Source organism: Cynara cardunculus, assembly GCF_001531365.2.
Source record: "Cynara cardunculus var. scolymus isolate 2C chromosome LG 9, CcrdV1, whole genome shotgun sequence".
Taxonomy (NCBI): Eukaryota; Viridiplantae; Streptophyta; class Magnoliopsida; order Asterales; family Asteraceae; genus Cynara; species Cynara cardunculus.
The window spans coordinates 9,455,791-9,480,231 of record NC_037536.1 but is presented as its reverse complement, the minus strand read 5'-3'; the positions used below and the strand labels follow the sequence as shown (position 1 = coordinate 9,480,231).

At 34.0% G+C, this 24,441-nt stretch overlaps 2 protein-coding genes across 4 annotated transcripts; one reads left to right on the top strand and one right to left on the bottom strand.

Annotated features, from left to right (window-relative positions):
• Positions 1-2,692: 2,692 nt before the first annotated feature.
• On the bottom strand, positions 2,693-7,576 carry LOC112518009 (zinc finger A20 and AN1 domain-containing stress-associated protein 4). Of its 3 annotated transcripts, none has more exons than XM_025125512.1 (2): positions 7,399-7,576; positions 2,693-3,583 (listed from the first exon to the last, which is right to left on the bottom strand). In XM_025125512.1, exon 2 carries the CDS (start codon positions 3,568-3,570, stop codon positions 3,052-3,054), a length of 519 nt encoding a protein of 172 aa, XP_024981280.1. In that variant the 5' UTR covers positions 3,571-3,583; positions 7,399-7,576; the 3' UTR covers positions 2,693-3,051. The 3 variants fall into 3 exon arrangements, with proteins under 3 accessions (XP_024981280.1, XP_024981281.1, XP_024981282.1); XM_025125513.1 differs by having other exon boundaries at positions 2,693-3,593; positions 7,399-7,571; XM_025125514.1 differs by lacking the exon at positions 7,399-7,576 and adding an exon at positions 5,648-5,667.
• Positions 7,577-16,618: 9,042 nt separating this feature from the next.
• LOC112518211 (chaperone protein dnaJ 6-like) lies at positions 16,619-19,957 on the top strand. Its single transcript, XM_025125826.1, has 8 exons — positions 16,619-16,763; positions 18,344-18,442; positions 18,535-18,636; positions 18,731-18,790; positions 18,883-18,989; positions 19,151-19,233; positions 19,463-19,553; positions 19,641-19,957. The coding sequence occupies exons 1-8, from the start codon at positions 16,638-16,640 to the stop codon at positions 19,831-19,833; spliced, it is 861 nt and encodes a 286-aa protein (XP_024981594.1). The 5' UTR covers positions 16,619-16,637; the 3' UTR covers positions 19,834-19,957.
• The last annotated feature ends 4,484 nt before the right edge of the window (positions 19,958-24,441 follow it).

Genomic DNA, 24,441 nt, shown 5'->3' with positions numbered 1-24,441 from the left:
CCTATACCTATATAAACATTTATATTCACAAGTGAATGATGAATTTGTGGTTTGTATGGCAGTGCCAATATCCTCATACTTTTGGTATTTCTTACTTGTTAAGTTTGGGCACAAGAACAGCTTAAGCAAACTGTTGGGCATTTAGGTCTCTGCATTCAGAGTTATATATGGAATCTTGGCTTGCAATATCAGTCCATAATAGCTGAATCCCTTGTCAAGTTGATTATAATCCAATAACATGATCTTAGGGGCCGTTCGATACGAGTCAACAATATAATTTATTTTGATGCGTAAGATTTTAGTTTATCAAAACGTATCGAATGCAACAATTTATCGGGTAAGCGCTTACCTGGGTAAGAGTCGTCATCTACACTTACCGAGTAAGACTCTCCATCTTTCTCATCGCTTTAACCGGTAAGATTCTTGTCCCTTGTCATGTTCATCCGATTAGGAAATTTATCCGGTAAGCACTTACCAAATAAGCGTTTAATAAACGGCTCCTTATATCATCTTATAGCTTTAGCCACTCCCCATAAAAATTCATCGATATCTGCTTCATAAGATTGGTCCTATAGAGTAATCAAACACATAATGTCGAATAACACTACTTTCATGCTCTACTCTTTGTGGTAAAGATCAGGTCTAAAACCCTACTGTCGAGATTTTCTGATAGCCATGACCCTTAGAATTTTTATCATATTGCTAAAGAATTCTCAATACTTCTTATAATCACTTTGCTTTGATCATCATGTACCAATTTTTTCTTCTCATATTGCTAAAGAATTCTCAATACTTCTTATAATCACTTTGCTTTGATCATCATGTACCAATTTTTTCTTCTTTGGAGTATATAAATCAACTCCAGTTGTGTATGGTATTTCTAGAGGTGTTCGTGGTCCGGTTTGGGTGGTTTAACCTTCCAAACCACAGACCAGTCAAGCCGGACCACAAAAAGGCGGTATGGTCTGACCAGTTTAGATGGTCTGTTTTGTGTCTCTTTTGGGCTTCAAACTAAAAAAAAAAACTTAAAATTTATATTCAAAATAAAATTTATACCGATATGACATTATTAAAAAAAATATCGAATTATAAAAGAAACATTTGTATATAAATAAAACATTGAGCAAATCGAGTGACAATTTGAAATTTTAGATTTGATTTTTGACGGATTTCAGAATTTTGTCAATTTGGATAACGCAATAAATTGAAAGAAAAAGGAAAACTAAAAACATGATGTCTTGAGCAAACTTTCTTTAATTGGGCCATAAAGGTTGAACCTACAACATGAAAACTAAATATAATTATTGCATGTGATGTGATTTTTTGGCGATCGGTTCGGTCCAGACTGCTCAATGAAATGGTCAAAACCACATATCAAACTGAACCAAGCGGTTAGCTATTTTTATACCGGACCGGACCGCCAGACTGCCAAAAACGGTCCGGTTTGACTTGATTCGACCGGTTTGAACAGTCCAACGGTTTCTTTAACACCCGTAGTGGCAGTAGAAGTGTCTATTTTCTCGTCTTTCATTTATTGCTAGAAAGAAACAAGATTTTATATAGGTAAGGTATGTCTATTATTTTATAGGATAAGACAGGACGACGAGGGATTTAAGAAGGGTGCCCTTATCATTCCGGTGGAAAAATTTTAGAGGGGCTTAAAGATGGATATTCTCTAATTTGATATGTACTCCTCGATCGAAATCTGAAGGTTCTTTCTTGACCTAACTATAAAGATTCGAATTTCCTTTGCATTAGCAAAAAGTGTTTGCAGCTTATTGATAGTGTAATTGTATGTGGAATTTAAATGTTGCAAGTTTGAATCCTTCCGAGTTTTTATTTTATGGTAAGAACAGAAGGAAAAAAACCACTTGGGTGTCGCAAAAATTCCTCTTATATCTTTTTATTTTATTAGGTCATGCTTCTTAAACTATTTTTTGTTTTATTTTATATTATACTATACTTTGGATTTTTTAGGTAACTGTGAGTTTTTAGACCAACTTATATACACAGACTAAACCACATGCAACCATGAATAAACTGGAGTAATTCACATCAATCAAATCCAAATGATGGAAATCAACACTATATAGTCAAACCAGATAATCTCTCCGTTACCAAATGGCCAGTACATATATTGTTATTTGTTATTAAAAATACATGTGATTTAATACGTAGTTTAATAAAAACCTTTGTTACATCGATCCGCAAACAAGATTTTGTCAAGCGACAAATTGTAAAATAAAGTACAATTAAGAACATGTTTTCAAAAAAAGAAACTTAATTTTACCACATGAGATTTGAGTAAACCAAACATATTCAGTATACAAATAGACCAGATCAGATCAAACCAAACATATCTCGTATAAAAACAGGGTTTTTGAATGAAGAGAATCTTGATTGATCATACGACGAGATTCAAGACATTAGTCGATTGCGGTTTTCAAGATCCCGAAAAATTAAACTAGATAGACAAAAGAAGTAAGATGTACATAGACATAAAGGGTAAGATTGATTTTGTAAAATTCCAACCAACATAGCATATGAATCAAGTTTCACAACTTACCTGCTTTCAATCTTCATCCACAAAAAACAACCCAACTTCTTTAGAACTTCCAATTCCCAACCAGAACATTTTTCTAGAATGTTCTGGTCTCTTCATTCCAAAAGTAACCCAACTCCTAGAAACTTCCATTACACATTTCCCCTTTTTCAGGAAATGGCATATCATTAATGAGTTTTGCAAGATGAAGGGATTCATAATTACAGATCATCAACACAAACAGATCCATCCATCTATGTAGAGACCACAAACATCCAAACACACACAAACACACACACATTGGAACCGAACCAAACCGAAACCAAACCAAACCAAACCATACCAATCCCTACCAATCGACAATGAGAATAAGTATGTTCATAACACTGGCAAGGTGCCCCCCGTCTTCACGGCTTTTCTAAATCAACTTTCAAACAATCCCACCAGACAAAGGGGCAACTTCAACTTTTCACTACAAGTATCATAATACCCTTTATAGGACCCTTTCTTCATATCTTATCAAGCTTTTCAGCTTTCACCACAGGATTCGCCTTCGCTATCGCATCACGACCAGCACTTCGGTAATCAAAAGGACACTCGTGTTTGTCCGAGTAGCGATGAGCAGAGCAGAACAGATTTCCACACCTGCAATTGAACCCCGTTAATCCTACTCGCTTACGACAAGTCATGCATCTGCTGGGTCCCTCTTTCACCTTAGCCTCCACGACTTGTTGACTTGAGGAGTCATCAGGCCGTGCTTGTGTTGGAACCATTTTCAATTCCACCGGCGCTGCTGCTGCTGCTTTGATGGCTTCAGTAGCCACCACATCCTCACTGCCACCACCATTCACGATGTTCTCAAAGGATGAAGCTGCAAGTTTCGCATGTTCCTGCTTCAATATCATCTCCTTGTGGCATTTAGAACACATGTTCATGGTGGCCGCACTCCCAAAGAAGCCACAGTTGTTGATGCAAAGAATAGGGCCCTCTGGAGCCGCCTGGCACCCTGTCTCTTTGGTAGATTCCATCTGTCAAACTTCCCTGCATAAGTCTAGGTATCAATCATTACCCAATTGCTAACTAGTGAAAGACCTGAGCAGGAAAGAAGGGTACTAGAAAACTGAAAAAGACCATCATAAGAAAGCCATCACAAAAGTCAAAATCACGAAATGTGGGAATATATATATATATATATCTATATATATATATATATATATCTATATATATATATATATATATATATATATATATATATTCAAGGGCCTTGTTAGTTCTTTCTACTTTTCTGTATGCATTATCCTCTCTACAACCAAAGTGTCATTCAATGTGCTTAAGGCAATAAGACACAGCCAGTGGCAACTCCTATCAAGTCTCAAGGATTCTAAGCATCCCTCAGTTTTCCAATTAGGTAACCTATAGCCGAGTCAAGCCAAAACAACTACGTTGATATAACTTTATATAGCAAGACATACACTGAAAACATGATGATGCTGAATACAAATACATATATTCTTATCGTCTAACATGGAAATAGATTAAAATCAACTACAAGTGAGTCAAATTTGCTCAATTGGTAATTACTAGAGAATATAGTTGAGATTGACTTGGCATATAATGGATGATCCATTAAGCCACCTGTGATGACTCAACATACAATATGAATCAAGAAATGCCCACTCTAACTGCCCCATGTGCAACTGCACATAGGCCACAAATTCCTTTTAACACACAACTAAAACACACTGTTGCCTAGATCAAAATAGGTGGGAATGTTACAAAAATCAATCAAACACCTTAAACATGTTAAGCTCTCTTCCATTTTAGGCGAAAAGCTTTAAACATACTAATAACTTTTATACAGGCTTACCATATCTAATCAAAGAAAAGATTATCATATGCGTAGATATCTTATTATGTAAGCTGTATTGCAAAATTTAATAAAAGGCTGATAAGAAGACAGTTTCCTCTGCAGTATCCCATGAAGAACTAAATGCGAGTAATAACTTAAATTAGCATCACAAGCCCCAACAGATTAAATATTGTTGACAGTTCACTGTATGTCAGACCCAATGCTGCCTGACTCGTCTTACATGTTGATCCACAGAACGTATTGGTGCATGCTACTAGTAGTTAGTGGAACATGGTTCATCAGGGGTAGATGGGTGGTCTCATCCGGTAAGCTATTTTGGTACACTGTACACTTGTGTGAAATACTTATTGTGCTAACACCATGCCAGCAACTGTCATCTGGCATTCAAATATTCACATTGAACACATTATTTAGGCCTACCATTTTTAATTTGACCAAACCACATCCACCAAATCCAATCAGCAAAATAGAACCTCCCTATCATGTGATCTTGAACACAATGCTTAAAAATGGTAAAGTTAGTACTTCCATATGACATAGACTCCACATCTTTGAGATATAAAATGCTGGTCTCTCATACTCCTGTAGCAGGCACCTTCATGGTCAAATTGGCTCTAGCATTAGTAACACCTAGACTTGTAACTATACCTCCTCCACTCCTAGCCTTCCTCAGCATCTTGGGCTCCACCGTCACATTTATTTATTGGGTCATTGTGGTGTGGCAGGTGTGCCGGTGCATTAAACACCTCAATTGGGGTCATGCAAGTTAAATCAACCCATGTAATGCAAATGACACCCAACTGGGTATAGAAATTATTTTACCAAATACATTCGTGTTATTTCAGTAACTGACCCACAAACTGACAAAAGTAACCTTTTCAACCACACTTGATACCACAAGCAGTTAAGAAGTATTATTTGTTAAATAACTATGGAAGGATAGAGGTGGATCTCATCATTTCAAGTAAATACTAGCCTCACTATTCAAATTGACTTCAGATAGCATTGAGTTTCAAGAAGACAAAATTTAATAACAAGACATATGCAGGTGCTTTATCATGAATCATTAATAATCATTTGAGGAAATATATAATGACAATAAATGGTGGTTATTATGCTCATAATCAAAAAATAAATGAAGGCAGGAGCTCAAAGGCCCAAGCTATGACTTGATCAATGGTTCAATGTGACTAGAGGATCACTATTATCTAAAATCATACATGTAACTTGCATACCCTGGTAGAAAGAATGAACTTCAGGCATCACCATGGAAGATATCTACAGGGTAACAATATACCAAGAAAGCAAATGAAATTTTAGATCCATCACACACCGAGAAGTCCAACATTCAACAATTCCTATTCTACATGAGAGAAATAAGATCCATCCCCCTCTCAACAATTGATTATTTTCTTTGACGGTTATAGTACTTATTAATTAGTGCTCTAGTTATATTAGCACTTTCCAAGATGGGTAGGCAGATTAAAATTGAATGAGTTTTGGAATCATTTATTAACAAAATATTTAGCAATGTACAATTTACAAGCACTTTAAGGAAATCAAGATCGCGCAGCTTGATGCCTCTGTTGTTCAAGGTAGCAATCTAATGTGATAACTACTACATTGTGGTGACGAGCAGTGTCAAGAATTGCATATCATCCATAGCGCTGAATTAACCAACCATCACCACTGATTTAACTGGATGGTTCTACATCCACCTATGTGACTCATAGGAAAGTAGAAATAACAAGAAAACACAGATACAAATAAGCAATACAGCCTGCGGAATAAAGTGAGAAGAAGAAAACTGATATTTTGTATAAGAGCAAAAAGATTATATTTTCAATCTGGGTGTTCCACCAGAGTATGAAGTTTATTCAGTGGATGTTTAACGAATATCTTTGACCACGCAAGCAAAACTTTGGCTTTAACAAGTACATTGGCAAAAAGCAGCCTCCCCATCCCTTAAATGGTGCCCAGAAAAACTCAAAATGAAAATCACATACAAAAGTTTACGAACAGTGGTTTAATTAACCTTCATGCACAAAGCATAGTATGCATGAACTTTCAAATCATATAGAAAGCTTTAGTTAAATAACATTAATTCCTCACTAAGCAAGTAAAGAATAGTACATAATATCAACTATCAAGCCTGCATAAGCATAATGACAGTTCAGCAAATGCCTGATCAACAACTGAAACAAATTAATCGGGGTAAGTTTTTTATAAACAAACATAATAAGTTAATACCTGCATGCACCAAGTGAGGAAAGATTTGTCAATAGATAACATAAATTTAACTTATATGAACAGAAAAGGCAATACTCATAATTTGCTTATTGCAGTATCTAAAAAGAGTAGGTATATTAGGTTCTATCTACTTCTTATATTCCTCAAAACTTGGCTCAACCAATCTATTCCCATACCAATTCATATAGAAGCTGACAAATGAAACTTAAGAGAGAGAGAATACCGCCACTAGATCACTTGGCAAACAAGCTATTACAACAAAAAACAGTGAAACCACAATTGGATACACATCCCAATCCAATAAACAGCAGATGATAAAACCCCAAATATTCATCATCACATACGATTTTACAGATTATCCAACTTTCAAAATCACACTTGAAAACCAAAGGCACACAACATCATCATTCCTTGGAAAGTAAATTAACATACAGAGATCGTATATATCTTCCACGACGCGAATACAAACCAAAATTGAGATAAAAAAAAACGGCCGACTAAAAGAAAACAAAGGAAACCCTAATCATCGCCAAAATTAAGAGGAATTGATTTCAAATTTCACCCCCCAACTATCAAACATCGAAGACCAAGAACGATCTCTACTGCAAAATACAAATACAAACACGGGAAAACCCAATAGTTTTATATCGATCTAGGTATGGCAAACTCTTGTGACGATATTCAAACCAAAATCATGAAATTGAATGATAAACATCGAGAAAGAAATCAATTTCACCTGTAATTGAGTAAATTAATCGGATGATATGGTCGAAGAAATCGAAGGAGATTGGAGATTTTTGATTAAATTGGGGGTGGGATGGGATTGTGATCTCCTCTTATCAGTCGTTCGACCTATTTAAGACTTGTTTTCTTCCTTCCTGCCAACGAAACTCTCATTTTCTATCACGTAGTCGGTGAGGCCCAAATTTGCCTTCACCTCACCACTACTTTATTACCATCATGCCATTAGGTGTTTGGATAATGCATTTTCAAATACCATGAATTTCAGGAAATTGACAAAAATAGTCGATCTATTGTTATTACTTGTAAACCTGAAATTAAAGAGTTACATATTACAAAGCGATACATTGTATTTAGGTGACATTTGGTTCGACGGAATTGGAAAGAACTGGAATGGTAAATTCCATTGGTTGAATCTCAATTAAGCATGTGGTTCATTCTTTGGGTTTTGATAAGGAATTTGAATTTTTGTATATGTTGGAATGTAAATTCCTCTAGGTTTTACCAAGAAATTTCAATTCCTTCATGCCATCTTTTTACGATAAACAATGATGGTGAAAGACATATTGAAGCAGTTATGGTTCACTGTTGAGGTAAAGACTACCACAGACATGCTTGGGAACCCCTATATCAAGATCTCATGCCAGATCAACAACGTGACGATGAACTTTAGGTCTGGAACCATTTGCTCAGCGTTACAGCTTCCCAAGGTTCCTCCCTTATTCGCACAAGACCCTGAAAGTAAAGCTATCGCTCGACGGTATTCACTATGAATGGCTGCTAAAGAAGGACTCTGATTCAGAACTCAACAAGTCTTTGACCAAGATTGAGAAGAATCAGATGTCTACAGTTTGGCAAAACCTCTTCTCTCACTTCATTCAGTGCATAGGTAGGAAAACAGGTGACAAAGAACAAGCAAGTCGGGTAGCACTGAAAATTGGCTACTCGATCAAAAGGAACAAAAACGATGACTTTGCTCAGCTGATTTTTGACGACCTGACGCTGAAGCTGAACAAGTGTCAACGGGAAAAAGGTCGTCCCGTACACAAGGTTCCTGAGCGATATCATCTCAAGGATGTTGAAAAAGCAATACCCCGTTCGGGGTGACCTTCCCTCTGCAGGCTTGGATCAAGGATTCTTGATCACAAGTCCAAGCTTTTAGATGTTGGTTTATTCCCCATAATGCTGAGGATAGTCAATACTTCTTCTCTTCCTTCTTCTTCTCTTTCAGCAACAACGACTTTAGTTCAACCTCCAAAGTCTACCCAAGTTGCTACCTCCCTATCCTCTCGAAAGAGGACACAATTTGAAGCCTTATTAATCCCTCAAAGAGGGTTAAGAAAACTTCACAAGAGAAGCCTTCTCATCTAGCTGAGACCTCTCAATAGGTCTCATCTATTGAAATTCGCCCTAGCCCTGAGGCATCTGTTTTACCCCTAAGTTATTTATGTTATGCAACCTCATTCTCTCTCTTGTAATTCTTTCCGAATAAATGAATTTCCATAATATACTCTGATACTGAAAAAGATCCCAAAAAACAGTAAAAGGGACATGTATCTTACAAGTTCTTTTTCCATACTGTAACAACTAAGCAATTTTCTTTTTTGTTGCTTTGTCATCATCAAATAGGGGGAGATTGTTGATCCAAACTCTCTCAATGATATTATCATGATCCTTTATACTTAGCAAAAAATACTTAGTTCTGTTTTTATTCAGTTTCAACGATCATCACTAAGTCTGTTCAGTTTTCGCTAAATATGTATTGTAAAATTTTCTAAGGGATTAGTATTCTTCAATAAGACAAAACTCACACCAAAGGAACCTTCAGAATATCGGAGATATAGCTGAAGATAGAGACAAGTAGTTCATGATCTGAAGCGGGTTTAGTGACAACAAGCATGCCTACATCAAAGTGAGAAATCTAATCAAGATTCAATGAAGGCTGAAGAAACTCTACAGTTATGCAAGTGTCAACGTTCAAATGAATCTTGCTCTACAAGATTAGTTTTTGTCTTATCCTCCTGCACATAAAGGACAACCCCATATCTCACATAATAAAGCACATGTACGGAGTCACTCTATTGTCTCCAAGCGTACTTACCTAATTTATGAAAGAGTATTGTTCATATACTGCCAAAAACCTGTATATCTGAAGACAAAGAACAAACTCTCAACTAGAAGTTTGTCACGTGCTTTATACCCTATGACTTGCATTAAATGCAAGAAGGCTCTCTTCTCAAATGCAAAGCTAATCTTACTCGAGCAAAGAATAACACATTCTAAAGTAAACACTCTCTCTTGCTCTTATGTGTAACTTGTGTGCTTCCTAGATTATTTAGATAAGTTCTTAATCTGATCTTCTCCCGTAAACAATCTGCAAAATCTTCTCTTATGAATAAAGTGAAAACTATGTGTTTGTATTCACCCCCCTCCCCATCTACAAACTATTATCTAAAAGCTCTTGTAGGTCTTTTGGGTCTAGATTAGCCCAAGATATTGAAAGTTTTATAAAGTCAGTGTCATGTATTGTATTGTAATGCTTTATAATTGGGCATTGGGCTTACATTGTATTTGACACCCATAAATAGGTGTCTTGGGTTTTAGAATTCATGTATAAGAGTCTAATGAGAATCGATTAGAGAGATATTGCTTAATAAGTTTGTTTTCTGTTTTCAATATCAAACAGGTCTGTATATTGTGTTCTTCATGCAATCTATCTTGAATATTAATTCAAACTTGATTTTGTTGTAATCTGGGATCAACATGTGGTATCAGAGCATAATTGAATCAAATTTTATTTGATATGATCATCTTTTGCAACAAAATTCAAGTTTTGAATATGTTTTTGCAATGGAATAGTACTCGTGAATGAACAATTTCCATGTTCGACTGTTTTGAGCGTATTTGATCAAATTCATTATGATTTTGGATGTTTTAATCCAATTCAAGCTTATAGATTTACCTATTTGTGTTTTCGAACATGTTATGATCATCAAGTTGGACTTTCTTTGAACAAATCTTGGATTTTGATGGATTTTTAGTCAAACTATTTGAGCTGAACTGTTAGATCCATGAATATCGCTTGATGAATATTGCCTTGAAAGATATTCATCAAGAACATCACTCGTTGAAGATTTAAAGGTTGTATTGAGCGATATTTGGTGGATATCGTCCATTGAAGATGTTGGTGTACTTGGCTATTTTTGAAACTACTTTGAGCGGTTTTTGGACTTGGGCAATTTTTTAATGAATTGAGCGATATTTGAGGATACCATCCAAGAGGTGAGCGATATTTGTGTAAACTGCCTAAGACATGAGCGATATTGGAGAACACCGCTTAAGTGTTGAACGATATACTCATATATCGCCCATGTGATGTGCGATATTCGTGTGGTCTTTGAAGCTTAAAAATCGCGCAAGTGTCAAGCGATATCTTTGTTTTACGATATTTTATTTGATGAGTGATATTCTCATATTAAGCAGTTTGCCTATATCACCTAAGCATCAAGCGGTGTTCGAAGTATATCGCTCAAGCCTCAAGCGATATTCGAAGTATATCGCTCAAGCCTCAAGCGATGTCTGTTAATGTTGAGCAATTTTTGGAAATTTGAGTATATCGGCCAAGGCATAGGCGATATACATTCTTAATTGAGGAAACCGCCTAAGCCATGGGCGATATCATTCTCATCCATAGTAATCGCTCACCTCTACGAGTTATACTATGTATAACCTTATTGTACTTATTTTAGTCTTTGCCCAAGACAACTCTATGCTATATTGGATGGTGTTCTTTATTCAAATTTTGCCCAACAAAAGCATCATCAACATTTTGTCAACATTTGACTTTAGGAAGTCAAAATTTGATTTTTTTTAAGTATATAATATTTATATACGACAAATGTAACAAATAAACTCACACACCCTCCTCACCTATGGTGAGGTTTGAACCCCTGACCTCCTAGAAGGCCAAGGGCTACGATACCGCTAGGCCAAAAATTTGACTTTTTGGTAAATATTATCAAGCTTAAGTTTTTCAGAACTGAATGATTAAATTCAATATTTGATTAGACTGGTTAGAAGTTTGAGTATTTGCAATCATTACTCTAAAGTTTTGCACAAGAGGCTAGACCATTGAGTGCTTTCAATCACTGCTTTGACCTGATCAATCAGAATTTTGAAGGTTTGTAATCATTGTTCTAGAGTTTCTGGAGTTACCAGACCTTTGAGTTTCTCAATCATTTATCTAACCCGATCAAATAGAGGTTTGAATGATTACAATCATTGTTTTGGAGGTATGGTTGTGATTTAGAGTTTTGAGTGTCGATAATCATCCAACTGATTGAGAATTTTGGATCTGGGTTTAGTTATTAAGTTTTGTGAAAGTATGAAGGAAATCGACTTATCTTTCTTGATCGACATCTATTGATCAAGAAGCTATGTTCTTGATGTTGTTTTTTTCCAGTTTCATTATCAAAAGGTGTTTATTCTGAATTATTCAAGCTGATATTGAACCCCTAATTTGTGAGCTTATCAGTACAAGTTCTTAAGCTGAAAGCTTATTCAACTCAAGGTTCAAAGAAAGATTCTTTGTTATTAGACTGTTTCTGCACAATGAAATGTCACGTAACTCACACATTATCTATCATGTTGTTGGATGAATCAATATGCTTATGGGTTGGCTGGGATTCTGAAGTTAATGGTTGTGTTGAGATGTGTACAGTTTAAAGCTGCTTTTGGTGCAATCAGTGGTACTGAAGGAACATTAAATAAAAATAAGATGAAACTGAAGAAAGAGCTTATTCAATTTGGGGGGGGGGGGGTTTGATATGTTATTCAAAGATGAGCAACACTAACATTTTCCAAAGAAAGCAGGGGGAGATTATCTAAAGGCTTCAGAAAATGCTTCATTTATAAAACTTTAGGGGGGAGATTGTTGGATCTAGATTAGCCTCAAGATATTGAAAGTTTTATAAAGTCAGTTTCATGTATTATATTGTAATATTTTGTAATTGGGCATTGGGCTTACATTGTATTTGACACCTATAAATAGTTGTCTTGGGTTTTAGAATTCATGTATGAGAGTCTAATAAGAGTCGATTAGAGAGAGAGATTGCTCTGTAAGTTTGCTTTATGTTTTTCAATAATAAACAGTCTTGTACATTGTGTTCTTCATGTAATCTATATTGAATATTAAGTCAGTCTTGATTTCGTTGTAATATGGGATCTACAAGATTCATCTGGGACCAACAGATCATTTTAGCCATAAAAAATAATAATACGTCTGTGATAACACTATCAATCACCCATTCATATAAGATCTCCATAAACATGCAGTGTTTAATTTGATATATGAATACCATTTGAAAGATCAAATGATATCCGTTGTACTTGATAATGCTAGTACTTTTGTTTGATGGATTTTTTTTAACATTTATGCGTCCAAAGAGGTAGGTCATACTGATTCAACCCAACTATTTCGGCAAATAATACCTCATTAATAATATTTTAAGTGTATAACTCAACCCGACTAATTACATTCTTGATCAAGTTGATTATGTCTGCCCTACACGGAAATTTTATCTAATTCATGTTGACAACTAAGGGGCCGTTTACCAAACGCTTACCTCGGTAAGTGCTTACCAAGTAACATTACCTCACCGCATTAATATGGTATAGACCAGGAATCTTATCCTGTAAGAGCGAGACAAGAACCAAGAGTATTACCCGGTAAGTGAGGACGACGACTCTTACCATGGTAAGCGCTTACCGGGTAAATTGTTGCATACGATGTCGTTTTGATAGATTAAAATCTTACCCGGTAAATAAATTATAGTGTTAAAATTTACCAATAAACACTTACCGGGTAAGTATTTGGTAAACGACCCCTAAGTTATACTTGTATTATGTAGAGATTTTAAGATCAATTAATATAACAATTAACATGTTTGTGTATCTGAAAACTTCTATATTTTCAACCCTTCATTTAAGGCCCTAGAAACTGATTTTATGAGTTCTCGTGTCATATTCTTAAGCCACTGGACAAACATTGGCAAGTAACTAAGTAATAAAACATATTAAGGGCCGTTTACTAAACACTTATTCGGTAAGTGCTTACCAGTAAAATTTAACACTATCATTTACTTACCGGGTAAGATTTTAGTCCATCAAAACAATATTGTATTCAACAATTCACCCGATAAACGCTTACCGTGGTAAGAGTCGTCGCCCTCACTTACCGGGTAATACTCATGGTCCATGTCTCGTTCTTACCGGGTAAGATTCTTAGTCCTTACCATATTAATCCGGTGAGGTAATGTGACTTGGTAAATGCTTACTCGGATAAGTGTTTGGTAAACGACCCCTAGACAAATAATCACTTATAAAATATTACACTGGTATTAACCTTAAGAGCTAATGTACCAACAAATATAAATAATGTGTCAAATCGTGCAAACCTTATTCAACCAATCATAAATTTTCATTTTTTGTAATTTTGAGAGGTTGATTGGTCATTTTTATCGTGGAGGGTGTTAATTGTGGATATTATCATATTCATTGTATTAATTTTAGAGAAATACATGAAACAATTTCATTACAACATAGAAACAACCATATATGAAACAAATTCATCAAGAAAAGGATTGTATGAAACAATTTCATAAGATTAAACAATTTAATGAAACAATTTCGTTAAATTAAACAATGAGATTTAACAGATGATATGATTTGCACGGTTTGTACAAATATAGATAGGTCGTATTTGATCGCTCCCCCACATACGTACATATACATACATACATATATAGAGGAGCGATCAAATGAAAACCACTCCAATTTGTAAAAACCGTACCGTAAAAACTACTCTCATCCGTCGTTAATTTTATGAAATTTTTTCATGAAATTGTTAATCTTGTGAAATTGTTTCATATAATACTTTTTTGATGAAGTTGTTTCATATGTGGTGATGAAATTGTTTTATATACTACTTAATGAAATTTTAATGAAACTGTTTCATGTATTTCTCTAAAATTAAAATAATGAAGATGATAATATCCAAGATCAACACCCTCCACAATAAAAATGGTTAATCAACCTCTCCTAATTACAAAAAAATGAACAAAATGAAAAATTATAGTTGGTTGAATGAGGTTTTCACGGTTTTACAAATTGAGTGGTTTTTATTTGAACTCACCCCTACATACATACATACATATATATACATATATATACATATATATACATATATATAAAGAGAGAGAAACGATCAAATGCAAACCACCCAATTTGTACAAACCGTGCAAACCACCCTCATCCGTCKATTTCATTGTTTAATCTTATGAATTTTTTTCATGAAATTATTTAATCTTGTGAAATTGATTCATATAATACTTTTTTTTTGATGAAATTGTTTCATATATGGTTATGAAATTATTTCATATAATACTTAATGAAATTTTAATGAAACTGTTTCATGTATTTATCTAAAACTAAAATAATGAAGATGATAATATCTATGATTAAAATCCTCCACAATAAAAATGATTAATCAACATCTCATAATTATAAAAAAATGAACAAAATGAAAAATTATGATTGGTTGAATGAGGTTTGTACAAATAACGTGGTTTACAAAGTAAACCTCCTCCTCCTCCTCTCTAAGAGATATGTGAGTTATTATGCAACCTTTTACATTTGTACAATCAATACAACTCAATCTCAACCATCCATTTAATTTGATGAATATGTGATTTCATAAAAGTTTTGATTGTTTCATAATATAAAGTAGTTATCATAATTAATAAACTCGAATCATCTTCCATAAATATTCAAATTATAATAAATGAACTCTCATCATTTCCATAAATATTTCAATTGGTTGGATTGCATTGTTTATACAAATAAACATAGTTGCATTTGAAATATACGCTATAAATACACATACACATTGGCGGATTCACATCAAAGGGGTAGGGGGCACAGACCCCCAATAAACCCCATGAGTAGTATATTTGTATTTTTATTTTTTGTTAACCTAAAATTATTAATAGGTTTGGAACAAATAAAAGTTAAACTCAATTCTAATTATTGTCATTCATTTAGAACTCTTTCTTGAAGGAGTCATTACTTGATCAATTAAACTCTAATTCTTTTAACTTCTAAGTGTTAACCTGTTAAAATTCATTTTATTTCTCTTGTTTTGTTTGCTATAATACTAATGAATAAATTATTTTTATTCAATTAAAGTGGACCTTTAAGCCGAAAACTGAATAACCCAAAATCGTAGTAGTTCGAAAGAATTATTGAGTTTCAAATTTTTTTTGACATCCTTAAAAGATGCCCCCACTAAATAAAGTTTCTGCATCCGTCACTGCATATACATACATATATATATATATATAATGTTTGTATGTATATATCATCAAAAGAGATGTGAGAGAGAGAACGAGGTAGGACTATGATATTAAAATATATTACATTCTTGGTCTCTATAGTTTTAATAGAAACCTAAAAAATATGAAATGATTAAATTATCCTTCTAATTAACCTACTTAATAGAATCATCTAACGGTGTTAGGGCAAAGGGACCAAAGACGTAATAAAATGCCACGTGAACGTTTTTCATAATTATTTTCATTTAGAAACACACAGTATGATTTTGTGTAGACCACAAGAACTAAGGATGTAATTTACTCTTAGGGGTTGTTTGATAGTTGCTAAATGGTTTGATGCAGAATTATTAAGTGGTCAGAATGATTAAGACGTTCTCATAATATATTATAAAATAAAATATAATTGTTTACAATAAAATTAGAACACTGAATGGTTAAAGGAGACACAAGATGCAAAATCATTCGAAAAATTTTAGAACGATTAAAAAAGATTTTTTTTTGCCAAACAAGATTCATCTCTTAATGATTCAGAGACGGCCTCTTACTAAAACCGTTAAAAAAAGTAAACAAACAAACCCTTACAACAATAATAAAAAAGGGCAGGGACTGTTCATGTAATTTATTCAAAAACAAAACAGGGACGCTATGAGTATGACACTACGACTTTCACCTGTTGCAATGGCGGGAATAATTGAACTGTAGTGTAAGGGATGTTGTGGCGGGAAAAATCAGCAGTTCGATTGAATTCATAGCCCATTAGTTTTTTATTTTTCCACAGTATATATCTCAGATTCGATTTGAATTCAATTTGTGGTATTATTGCATCAACGAATTTCCTCTAAAAATGGGTAAAAGGAAGGATACTTCGATTCGTGAGGAAATCATGGAAGACGACGATGAACAACAGCAACAAAATCAACGCAATCTAGACGAGTCTTCGTCTTTATCGAATGATAAGAGCTTGTATGAGGTATCTCATCTGATTCTAAACTTTCAATAGAAATCCACTAACGATTTCGTTTGTAGCTGCTTCATCAATGATTGTTTTTCACACCCTTCTATTATGACTGTTTAGAGCGAAAAGATTAGGGGGTGTTATGCTTCAGTTTTCATAGTGCTAACCATCATAGATTTTTTTTGGGCTAAACCTAGGTTTTTTGTTTCAAGCAATCGTCATTAGTGTCTCAGTATCTAATCATATCGGCAATTTTCATGTCTATGATTCAATTGCAAATAGTGTTGCTGATAGTTTTTTAATTACGAACAACTAATATGGCAAGTTCAAATATATGAGAAATATGTTGTAAATCTGAGTTTGATTATATTACCCTATTGGCTTTAGGTCTCAGATCCTTATGCGTTCTAGCCTTCTTTTATGAGCTGGGGTTTTAATAAAAAATTAGTAAATTACTTACAATCCCATATGTTACAGTTTACTTAAAGGCGAAGGATTGTGAAGGATTGTGTGAAAATGAGAGTTAAGATGAGAAGTGTTACTCTTGAAATCCTAGGGATTGGATTGCTTGTATGTCCACAGGACAAATCCCATTCGAAATGGATGGTGTTTGTCAAATGCTCGACAAGCCGCTACATTAGCGGAACATAAACTATATTCGTCAACCAAGTTACGTTAATTTCAAACCCGCCCATGAATCATGCTTGATACGGGGATTGATTTGGTTCATCTCGGTGCATCTCATCCTAATGTGCATCTAAGGGTGGAGATCCCTTCTTACGCTTCTCACTTTTAACTCTCCATCTCACCTAAACCCAACCCTTACTTAGATTTAATATGCCAAATAGTTCATTTGGATTATAAGCAATGTAAAAAACTGGAACTTTGCTACAAGATAGAAAATAAAAACCAAATCAAGCGGACCAAGTAAATTCCATGCAAGCGTTGGGGTTTGGAGTTAGGATAAGGTAGAGAGGTTGTTCTATGAAGACCTTGTCTTGTAGGTTACATATGAGAGTGTGCAAACAAGCAATAGAAAATGCATCAAGGACATATGTAAGAGAAATAGGTTACACAAACAAGGGAACATAAAGTGCAATACAAATAACTACAATTATAAGGACCCTTTATATCCACATAGATATGCCATTGTCACTTGTGTAGTTTTTCCTTGCATAATATCTTGAATGTGTGCGGAAATGGGATCTCCAATAGTTAAGAGACAAGATTCATATTAGAAAACATAAGGTAACGTGCCTTTGGTTGAACCTCCGTAGATAAAGGCATATGAACAGCCATTTGATTCACATCAAAGTCTATTAGAACTAGTGAAGAAGTTATTATACTTGCAGAAAAAAGACAGACATTTGATGAGACTAGAACTTGTTATTTCCTAAAACTTGAGATCTAATACTCCATTGTTGGTGATTTCCACTATATAACCTGAAATATTGCCCACTGTATTCTGTGTTTGATTACCCACGATTTAGAACCAAAATGATGCATCTTGTAAGCATTTGAAATAGAGAGTAATGCATACATTTCAAACCCGAGTTGACAAACTAATATGTTTCCGATGACAAAATGCTTTTTAGATTCTTGGGGTAGAAAGAACAGCATCTCAGCAGGAGATAAAGAAGGCATACCATAAGTTGGCATTGCGATTACATCCTGATAAGAATCCTGATGAAGAGGTGAATTTGATATTTACTTTGTCCCATTCAAACATTTTAATTTATTTTTATGACACGATTGCCTTTTTTGACTTCCACTTGTTTACATGTAGGATGCTAAAGAAAAATTTCAGCAACTGCAGAAAGTTGTGTCGATACTTGGTGATGAGGATAAACGGATGCTTTATGATCAGACCGGCTGTGTTGATGATGCTGTGAGTAACTTTGCGATTTTACAGTTACACAAGTTTTCATCACATTCCTCTTTATCTGAAGCTTTGTTTAACCTCGAAAGTTGCTGACTTGCAGTATCTTGCTGGGGATGTGGTTCAAAATCTGAAGGACTTCTTCAGATCCATGTACAAAAAGGTTCTATTACTTGTATACAACTTTCAGAAAAATTGATATTTCATTCTTCTATATTTCCTCTAAAAAGTAGAAAAATCGCATGCTCGTTATAGGTCACGGAGGCTGACATTGAAGAGTTTGAAGCCAGATATAGAGGATCTGAATCAGAGAAAACTGATTTGATTGATCTTTACAACAAGTACAAAGGTCATATGAACAGGTTTACACATTTCCTATTCCTCATTTCGATACAAAATCACTTATGTGGAAACCCCATTAATTTGCTCAGTAAAAGATCCCTTGAGAATAGAAAGGAGGTTTTAGTATATATTGAGAAGAAATCGTTCAAAAGTCTAACCTCTTATTTGATATCCACGACAGGCTCTTCTGTTCAATGCTATGCTCAGATCCTAAGCTTGATTCACATCGATTCAAGGACATCATTGATAATGCAATTTCTTCAGGTAATACCTTCGACAATATCACCAGAAACAGCTGAATGGGATTGGTTGATCAATATTGATCCCATTTTTCACTTTTGAAACATGAGAATAAACCAAACGAAACCAAACAAGCCCATACTTAGACTCCCCTAGTAACGGATATACTTATACTTGACTTCTACACCAAAGAGTAGAACCGTCGTTCAACTTGTGAGACGGGTTCATCATGTGGTTTGTTATCTTGTTGCAGGAGAGTTGAAGTCAACCAAAGCATATAAGAAATGGGCTAAACAGGTGTTGGACACTAAACCACCTACAGACTCATTACGTCGTAAGGAGAAGTGAGTCATATGATCCTTCTATAGTTTCTGGTTATGTCCTTTTTCTAGTGTTTATTTTTGTTTGAAGAAACAAACTGATCTCAACAGATCAAAGAAAGAACCGAACGATCTGTATGCCATCATTTCACAGCGTCAAAGCGAGAGAAAAGGTGGTCTAGACTCGATGTTCACGTCTCTACTCAGCAAATACGGTGGAGGGCAACCAAGTTCGGAACCTACTGACGAAGAGTTCGAAGCCGCCAGGCAAAATATCGAAAAACGAAAAGCCAAGCACAAGTAACTGAACTTTTCAAGACATGGTGTGGGTGTGGCCTCATAACTTGTAAGATATCTTGTGAATTCTGTTTGCTTTGTCAATTGTCAAGTGTGTATGGTTTTTTGGTGCCTATTTTTCCCATTTCAGTTTTAACTGTTTATGGTTTTTGCTATTTTCCCTCTTTATATAATACATATTCCTGACAAACCAAATATTAATGATGTAATTATATTCTTATATAAAACTGTTATTTTGAATTAGAGTAAATTACGTTTTCGTCCCTGTGGTTAGTAAAAAAATATGTTTTTTTTTTGTCGTTGTGGTTTAGAAATTGCAGTTTTTGTTTTTATGATTTGTAATTTATTGTTATTTTCGTTTTTATGATTTATAGTTTATTGTTGTTTTGGTCGCTATGGTTTACAACTTTTTATAGTTTTGTTCCCTTAGATAGGGGTCGTTTGGTTCGTGGAATTCGAAGGAATTTGATGAAATTGGAATGACAACCAATTTACAATTACTTTGTTTGGTTCATTTCTTGAAATTGATAGAATCTTTCAAATTTCATTGAATTTCACAAATTAATGAATTCATCATTTTTTGACAATTATGGAAGGAACTGAATTCTATCACCACCCACTGTGACCATGCTACTATTGTTTGTCATGCCCCACCCTTAACCCACCACTACCATACCACTATTGTCGCAGTCACCCACCTTCCCACCCTATCCTAAAGCTAGAGACTTTTTTGGTATTATTCAACGTATATATACGATATTTTCTAATTTTACAAAAAGATGGCAAGTGATCAAACATAATGTAAAAGGATGGACAGTCAAGTCATCAACGACTCGTTGGGAGAGTTGTATTGATAGTGTAAAAACTATAATAAGATTTCAAGTATCAGATATGAGAGAAGTTTTGCTTGAAGTAGCTGAAATTGATAATGATTCAAAATTGGAAGTGAAACAAAGTCTTTTTGAGTTTTTAGTGTCAATAGTGGTTTGGTATGAAATATTATATGTCGTAAATTTGGTTAGTAAATAATTACAGTCAAAAAGTAAGTTGATTGATGTTGCTATTGAATAAATTAAGGGGTTGATTTATTTTTTTGAGAGGTACAGAGAAACAAAGTTTTTAGATGTCATATAATCAACAAAGAAAATTGCTATTGAATTGAATATCCATCCATTATTTCCCCGTAGACATGAAATTCGAAGAAAAAGACATTTTGATGAAAATCCGAGTAATGCATCTGAAATTACTTCACAATTTGCTGAGGAATCATTTAGAGTTAACTATTTTGTGTGTGTTGTTGATCATGTAATCGCTTCACTCAATAGAAGATTTGAACAATACGAAGAACATGAAAGTGTCTTTGGGTTTCTTATTTACTTCTGATAAGCTATGTTCTTTGGATAATACGTGTTTGAAGTCTTCTTGTATTAATTTTGAAAATGCACTAAAGAGGCAAGACCAATCTGATGTAGATGAGAATGACTTGTATGTGGAATTGAAGGTATTTCAATATTATTTACCAAATCAAAATATGAGACCTGTTGATATTTTGAAATATTTGAAGCATGTAGAATGTTTCCCTAATGCTATCATTGCTTATATGTTGATTATTCTTGTAACCGTTGCCTCTGCAGATTTTTTTTTCAAAGTTGAAGCTGTTGAAGTCCTATTTGCGCTCCACAATGACACAAGATAGACTCAACGGATTTGCCATGATCGCGATTGAAACTGACTTTTTGGATAAAGTTGATTATGAAGAACTCATTGAAGACTTTGTTTCGAAGAATGTTAAAATAATGATTTTGTTTAAGTGAATTTCACATGTTACTTTGTCATTTTAAGCATTTTTATTGTTTTATATTCTAAGACTTTTAATATGATGTGAACTTTTATAATTTATCTTGTTTATTACTTGTTTTAGATAAACTATAATATTAGTACGTGGTGACAGAGCCTTCAAAAAGTTGCTTCTCATTTTGAATAACTTTGAGAAAGAGCGATATGTGAAATCCCCAAATTCCTAAAGTACATGTTGCACTTATTGGGAAAGATGAAGCCGATCGAGCTTGAGTCGACTCGAAACCAAAATAAAGTGAGTTAAACTTGATAACACATTTAACTCAACTTGTTCAAAAGCTCGATTAATTTTTCTTGTCGAGAAGAGCCATTCAAGCATACATTTTTTTTGTTCATAAATCATATATGAAGAGTTAGAACCAACAAACGAATTAATTGATCTCAGGTTTGAGTCAATAATTATTCCGGAAAAGTTATTTGAGGACAAGTTTTGATATAATATTCTTTGAACAATTTACTGCTCGGCTGTTAACACATCTAATCTCCTTGATTCGGTTCTTATTGTCATTTAAACCCTTTAGGACCATTTATCAAACACTTACCCGGTAAACACTTACCGGTAAATTCGACACTATTTATTTACTTACTAGGTAAGATTTTAGTCAACAAAAACGGCTTTATATGTAACAATTTACCCTGTAAGAGTTGACCGTTGTAAGAATTATTACTCTCACTTAGCGGACAAGACTCTCGATCGTTGTCTTACTCTTACCGGATAAGATTTTTGGTTCCAGTAAGGTAATATAACTTGATAAGTGATTATGCGAGTAAACATTTGGTAAACAGCGCCTTAATTAACAAATTGATGAGAGAAATGGTCAATCTCACCTTTTTTTCACACCAGGATCACACAGTATAATAAGTCATAAAACAATCGAATAGCAATTTTAAACAATTCAAATCACTCAGAAACAATCATCAATGTTCTTATAGAATATAGCCTCGATTCATACAATAACACGAGATGCCAAAAGAATCAATCCAATACAAATATTGGATAATCACGATGAATCTGTATGTATATAAAAAATTAAACATAGAAGCCATCGATCAGTTCCTGAGAAAAGCGACGAAAGAGAGAAGCAGAGAGGTTCCGATCATAAAACCTGTAGCTGGAACCGAGAATGCTGCTCCAGCATCAGGAGACGGTGCCGGAGCCATCGCCAACTCCTGCGCAGAAACAGTTGCAGCGGCGGAAAGCGCCACCAAAGCAACAACTGATGCCTTCTTCACAATGCTAAGTTGCGCCATTTTTCTTCGAATAAACAAAATCGAAATCGAAAACGGCAGAAAGCAAAGAAGAAAGGTGGAAATTAGGGTTTGTTTGATGGAGAAGCCATGGCGGAAGTGGTGGTATTTATACGAGTGTGAAAAAGGGGGGGGGGGGGATTTGGGAGTGGAGGAGGAGGGAGGCGTTAAAGTGACAGCTTTGTTTGCGCTGCAGATCGGTCACCTAACGTGTATTTTTCTTTTTTTAAATGTGAACGGTCAGAACGGGTGAAGCCGGTGAACGGTCAGCCGACTCTTAACGGTTAGTTTCGTTGATCAAGTAGTTTGTTGACACGTGTCAGTGTCCTTGTCGACCGACTTTTTTCTTACGGCTACTCCGTATCACGCGGCACGTTTTAAGTTGTAAACAAAATCAATTGTTTTTATTTATTTATAAGAAAAGCTAAAAAAAACCAGTACTCTTTTATTTTAAAGTAGTTGTGTACCCATGTAATATGTCGAAAGTCGTGAATTTTAACGATTTTGAAATTTCACTGTTTTTATTAGAGAATATTTAACAATAATATAAGTTACATTTGATCTTTACATATTAATACAATTTGAATAAATAAAAGTTATGGTTCCAATTACAGTCTACCGATAAAAAAAATTGTATGACAGTTTAAAAGCCAACATATTTAAACGATTCCACAAATGTATTCGATTTACATTAAGAACAAAGAATCAAGAGATCGAGAGCGAGACTGAAAGTTCTAGAGCAATTGAATGAGAGAACTTTTAATAACTCATGGTGAATTTAATTTTGAATCTCACATTGGGAGATGAGAAAAAGACATAGAGGTATGAGAAGGTGAATGCATGAGTGAAATGTGTCAAAAGTATATTGGAAACATGAAAAGAAAAAGTAATAATGTGCATTGGTAACTTGTAATATATGTTATTTTAATTGTAGATTAAAAGATTTTAAGACTGAATGCATAAAGTAGTAGTACTTAATGCATTATGAATTGTTTTTAAGACTTTTAAGACTTTGTGCATAAATATATAGTACTTTGTGCATTAGAAATTATTTTTAAGACTTTTGACAAATCTGGTTTATAAGGTAGTATAAATATAGATATAGATATAGATGATTTAATTCTTAAATTGTTTTTTAAATGAAAAACTATTAAATTTATTTATTTTAAATAATTAAGTTTTGATATTTTTTTTAAATAAAAAATTATTAAACTTTTTTAAATGAAGAAGTTATTAAATTTTCTCATTTTGATTGATTAAGATTATGTTTAATAAATTAGTTGATGAACAAATCATATTTGACAAAACTAGCTGATAAGAATGTAAAATGATCAAAACTAGTTGATAATAATCTTGAAAATTTAATCAAGTATAATATTTCAAAAAATAGTTGAAATAAATCTCTAATAATATAATATATTAACTAATACAAATAATATGGTAAAAAAATTAAAAATATAATATATTGATTAAAACAATTACAAATTGTTAATATATATTATAATATTTA